Raw genomic sequence first — 6,000 nt, 5'->3', positions numbered from 1 at the left:
AAAAAGAGTGTATATACATGTATAACTGAATCACTTTGCTGTATACCAGAAACTAACACAACATTGTAAATCAATCATACTTCAATTAAAAAAAAATGTATGTGCTTTAGAGTAAGGTGGACCGGAATCCTAACCCCAGCTCCATCACTTATTGCTTGGGAAGTCTTGGCAAGTTACTGAAATCTCTCAATTTCCTCATCTGTAAAATGGGTAAGTAATAGAACCCAATGCATAGTCTTATTCTGAGGATTCATTAAGGGCATACCTGTAAGGTGCTCAGCAGAGTCCCCAGTACCCACTCTTTTTAAGTACTTACATCATTCTATTTCATCCTGGTTAGGGATAGCTGTTCCAGATCAAGCTATTTTCTACCCCAAGGTATCAAAGTAGAGTGAAAACAGCAGAGAGGTGTTTGATTAAATACAGGCTTCACCACTTCAAAAGGTGTAGCCTAGGCAAGTTACTTTTCAAAACTCTCAGTTACTTCATTTGTAAAATTCAAGAAGTAATGGTAAGTACCTCTCATGGCTGAGGAATGTAAATGAGGTCAAACAGAGAGAGTGCTGGCATTCTGTTCTTGTTTGATAAATGGTCATTCTTGTTATATATATTACAGAGGTTCCCTTTGAATTTCTGAAAACAGAGATACTGTCAGGCTTTTGAAATCCCCTATCACTCCCCACTTTGGACCTACTTTCTTTATTGAAAAACACTGGATTCCCAAAAATAATTGTGTATTTTCCTTTCCACATGAGCAACAACAACAAGCCTGTCCTAACAAGCAGAATGAGGGAAGGCTTCTGAAAGTTCAAACCTTTGCATCCAAGACCCAGACTCCTTCTTACATGGCCTCTGGTTCTGTGGAGATGAGCAACTTCTCTTCTGTAATTAGAATACGAACTTGATGTGACTCTAAAGATCCTTATCTGATGGATCCAGGAGAAACAGCTCCTCTCTGCTATCTGGGCGGCGGGCCACTTCTCTCAGCTCCAAAACCACTCAGGCTCCTGTTTTGTGAATCTTTGAGCCAGTAAAAGAACACACCTCTCGCTGCCCGGCAGTGTCCTTTCTCCAGTGAATACTCTCACTGTAGCCTTTAACCCAATGGGTCTTGAGGTGGCTGTAGGAAAACATCTTTGATGTGTGGATGGAGCAGCTCTGTCTCCATTTATTCCTTTGCCTTTCAGTTTAGCACTCCCTCTCCAGCAGTAACTCCAGAACGGCTTTGCTCAAGTAGACTCCTGCTACTAGAAATGGTCCAGAGACGGATAACTCATTTCACAGCGGCTGCCAAGGAGCTGTCAGACAGTGGTTCTTGTGGCCACAGGTCAGATTTAGAGCTGTGACCTCAAGGAAATGCACATGTCTCACATCCCATTAAAAGTAGTTGAGCCAGACAGTGGCCCCCATGGAGTCCATCAACTTTGTTTTGGTTGTCGGGCCGGAGCTGTTATTTGCATTGAGAGAAGAAAAGTTGCAGCCTCCCTTAAAGGCTGGGATTTCACTCAAACTATTTTTCCTGCTCGACAAACACTCATCCATTTACTTCTACCAGTCAAAGAAGAAAAGTTCTAATTCTATGATACAACCCAAAGAACCTAAAGCAAGAGTCAACGCAAGAGAATTCCAGTCTCATTACAGCATCCATATCGACTACTTGCCAGATGGTCTGGAACAGCATGTAGGTTTCTAACTGAGTGGCAGTATCAACAAATGATTGGGAATGCCTGTCTGGAATACTGTGCTGAGAATACTAAATTGGGAAGCAGGCTGGCAGCAGAGCAGGGGTCTGGGGGGGTGGTGGTGGTCAATTAGCAGTGTCTGCCTTAAATGCAGGATTTGTAAAAGACAGCATTATGCCATATATTTACTTACTTTAGTCTGTGTATATTTTCTTTCTTTCCTGAGCTGTTGTTATAGTCTCCAAATCAGCTTTCCTGCCTATAGGTCTCCACACACCAATGCACATCCCATTCCACTGCCATAGTCAGTAATCCAATGGGCACATCTAACACATCATTCTTCCTATGGCTCACATGGTCCAAGGTCTTAGCATGGTGCATAACACCCTAGACAACTGAGCTCCAGCCATCTCTCCAGCCACATCTCTCATCACTCCTCACCACAATGCTGTTCTCACATTCCTTGAGATGTCCTTCCTCTTGGCACATGCTACTCTTTTTCTCTGAAATGGCTTTGCCTACCACACTCCCCTTGCTAAATATTACACATCCTTCAAAGCTCAATTAAAGCTTCACCCCTTAGTCTCTCCCTCCAGGATGCCCCAAGACCTTTTGTTCATATAATGGTCCTTTTTATATCACAGTCTTATTAATGATGACCCTTTCACTGCAAGTGATAGAAACCAATTCAAACTGGCTTAAGAAATAAGAAAAATACCAAATTAATAACTTTAAAGAAGGAATGTGCTATTATTCCCTTACGTTAATGAAAAGTTTGGAGATAGAGTCTTCCAACATGACTGGATCAAGATGCTCAATGATGTCTTCACAGATGATTCCTTCATTTCCAGGCATCTTTCTTTGAACTGCCTTAATTCCAGGCAGTTGGGACTACTCTAGCTGCAAGTCTACAGGGAGTTTTCTTCCCTAATAGTTCCAAGAGAAGGCCCAGAATTGAGTCTTATTGGCCTATGTTAGATCACCTGGCCACCCCTGGACCAAGCATTGTGGTCAAGGGCACAGAATTTGCTGACTGTCCAGGTCTGAGTCAGATTCCACCCCTGAAGCAGGAGGAGTAAACCAACTCCACGCAAACCATATGGACTGAAAGTGGGGAAGATTCGATTCATCAAAGGAAGACAGGGGAGTTAGTTTCCAGAAAAATGAAGCATCTGTTCCAGGAAGGGAAAATATACCATCCACACACTCACATAAAATGATGAATTTGGAGCTTATATGTCTCTTTTCCCCACCAAATGGAGCCCATCACACCTATTCACGGTGCCCAGCGGCAGAGCCTTCAAGGACAATACAAGGATGAGCACTTTTCCTTGACTCTTTGAAAGTGTATGGGAGTTCCATTCCAGCCTTTTGGGAACATGGTTATTAACTGTCTGTGTTTACTGAATATTTCCTCGTTCTGTGAAGCAATTTATGAATCTTGGTGCAGCTTGCAGAGACAAACATTACTTGAGTCCTTGCCTGACAAGCACAGAAGGGAATTCATGTGAAGTGTTCTGTGATACACATTATGTTTACTGCTAATGAAATTTATTCCAGCTGTTGTGCTTATTTATAGCACACTGATTCAGAACTGATGCAGTCAATAAAAAAGGGCTTATATGTGACCAATTTAAAATATTTAAAACCTCTTATTGTAGAAACAAAAGATAAGGGAGTTAAAATGAATAAGAAAAGAGAAGCTTTGTTAATGGCAAGAGACAAAAAAGGAAAAGAAAAAATGTCTAGTGAATACAGATATATATGCATTGTCCCTGGTCTTTTATTTGAAATCATATTTGATGTTTAAGTCTCAATATGCAAAGAAAATCCCTGATCACTCATGGGTAATCCCTGTAAAGTCTAAGAAGCTTGTCTAAATGTTATCCTTAGAGTTAATACTTTTAGCGGGTTTTTCTTCCTCTGGAACTCCCTAAAGTATCCCATTCTGTGCCTGATGTGGTAAGAAACACACTGGCTTTACAGTTTTTAATTTCTGCATTCAAATTCCAGCCTGCCATGTTCTGGCTCTATTGTCAAGAAAAACCAACTGGCTTTAAAGTATTTTTACATGCATTACAAAGCACACGTGACATTGATTCCAAAGTAGAAATATGGCAACTCAGACACATGTATCTAATGGTGAGAACAACATTTATTTATTTATTTAAGAAACACATATAGCACTTACTTTATGGAAGGGATTATTCTGGTTACTTCATTTACATTTACCCATTTCATCCTTACAACCACCCTTTGACATAGGTACTAATATGATTCCCATTATATAGGTGAGAAAACTGAAGCACAAGCCAGTTAAGTAAACTGCCTAGGATTTCACAGCCAGTAAGTGTTAGAGCCACCAACTGGATACGGGCACCTGACACTGCAGTTTGTGTTTTCGACCACATACTAACTGCTTCTCCAGTAAAGTGGCTTTGGAGTGAGGCAGGACTAGGTTCAAACTCCATCTCTACCACCTACTAACTAGTGACTTGGACAAGTCCTTTCATCTGTCTGATCCTAGATCTTCATCTGTTACATGAAGATGATATCATATAAATTCCCTAGCACCATGCCTTGTACTCAAATGTTAGATTTCTTCCTGCAGACACAAGTAAGCTAACTGTAGACACGCTTAGCATCTAACCCAGCCACTGAGTTGGAATGGCCTTGAGGAACATTTCAAAGGAAAGCACAATTCTAGAAATCATCCAGTGAACTGAGATAGTGACAAAGAGGAAAGAAAAAACAGTATTTCAGGATTGATGCTCAAAAGCAAGTTTTGGTTTTGAGTCATCCAATTCATTTTGGGAATGTCAACCTAGCTTGTGAAATGCCGCCAGTGGTCCAAAAGTCTTCTTAGAATTTCGGGAAAGAAGAACTAGGCTATTGATCTGAACATTCAAGAAATATCAAAGTTGATTCCGTGTTCCCCTGCTACAGAGTAAGTGAATAAATACTGCCGAAACAATCCCCACATAGTGGTTATCATATGTGTGAACTCCTTCAACAAAAGGCAGGGAGGCCACATCCAGAGGAAAAATTTTTGGCTTCAGTAACCACTCAGCTGTTACTTGATGACAACCTAATAACCAGATGGAATCATCTGTACAACCAACCTAAATGATTATATTGAAATGGAGCATTAAGGTGGCAAAAAAAAGGATATCCAGGAAGCCTAGGGTACACTTACACGTCCTGACAAAACCCCAAGAATCAAAATATATCAGGGTAGAAAAAAAAGAAAGTATAACTATTTATTTGTTTCCAGTTGGCTAGTATATGACCTGTAGACACGGGCCATATGTAGCCAGAGTCCATCCTCATTGACCCAAATATGAAAAAGGATTATTATTCATCTCCATAGCAACAACTTATTGAGCAACTATTTGTTAGGCACTGGACTAAGCATATAAAGGGCATTAAATAATAAAATCTTCACAACTATATTTCAATACAGCAAGTATAACTCTTATCCATATTATAAAGTGGCTCGAAGACAGTAATTAGCCTTCCCAGGTTTACACAGCTAGTTTATTGATTTCAATATTTTTATCTGCAAATAGAAGAAACCTAAGTCTAGGTTTAGACTTCAACCTAAATCTAAGAGGCAAGAGCACTCTCTGGGGTCTCTTAATAAGGACACTAATTCCATTTTTTGAGGGCTCCACCTCATGACCTTATCACCTCCCAAAGACCACACCTCTTAATACCATTGTACTGGGGATTAGGTTTCAACATATGAATTTGGTGGGGGACAGAAACCTTCAGTCTCTAGCAGCCTGTAAGCTCCATGAAGATAGGGATTGATTCTGTACTTGCTAGTTTGTGGCCCTCGTTTCTATCACACTGCATGGCATATGGCAGGTGGTCAGGAAATACTGGTTGAGCTAAAAAACAAGTTAGAGAAACCAAGAGTTCCACTCTCTTCTTTTAACCTCTTCTCTAATGCTCTGCTTAAGCAGATTCACACCGTGACCCATTACCTCGTGACTCCCAACTTCTGTCTATTTCCTTCGACTCCACAAATTCCATGGAGTTGGACTCAGCACTTTGTAATACACGCACGGTGTGCCCGGATCTCATGGACTAGGTCTAGAAAACAACTATAGTTTTCTCAAGGTTTTAAAATGTACTGTAGATAATAAATAAGCAAACAAGTAAACAAATTAGCACTATGGTATATAATTAAGAGCTCAAGTTCTGCAATATACAATAATGAAATCTTCACATATCAAACGTGTAGCTGGGTTGGTTACATAATCTCTTTGAGCATCAGTAATCTCAGCATAAAATGGGGATAATGATATTAATC

The 6,000-nt window shown here is 40.3% G+C and overlaps 1 protein-coding gene across 1 annotated transcript in view; it reads left to right on the top strand.

Moving 5' to 3' along the window:
- Window positions 1-1,408: 1,408 nt before the first annotated feature.
- The window catches only part of LOC309959892 (ubiquitin carboxyl-terminal hydrolase 25-like), a gene marked incomplete at both ends in the record, with an annotated part of 29,094 nt that continues 24,502 nt past the window's right edge, over window positions 1,409-6,000 (top strand). The window contains 1 exon segment of the mRNA XM_082836450.1: window positions 1,409-1,681. Coding sequence (XP_082692576.1) covers window positions 1,409-1,681 — 273 coding nt within the window.

The sequence above is a fragment of the Leucopleurus acutus genome (genome assembly GCF_964270905.1).
Source record: "Leucopleurus acutus genome assembly, chromosome: 3".
NCBI classification, from domain to species: Eukaryota; Metazoa; Chordata; class Mammalia; order Artiodactyla; family Delphinidae; genus Leucopleurus; species Leucopleurus acutus.
This window is presented reverse-complemented; position numbering and strand designations above follow the sequence as displayed.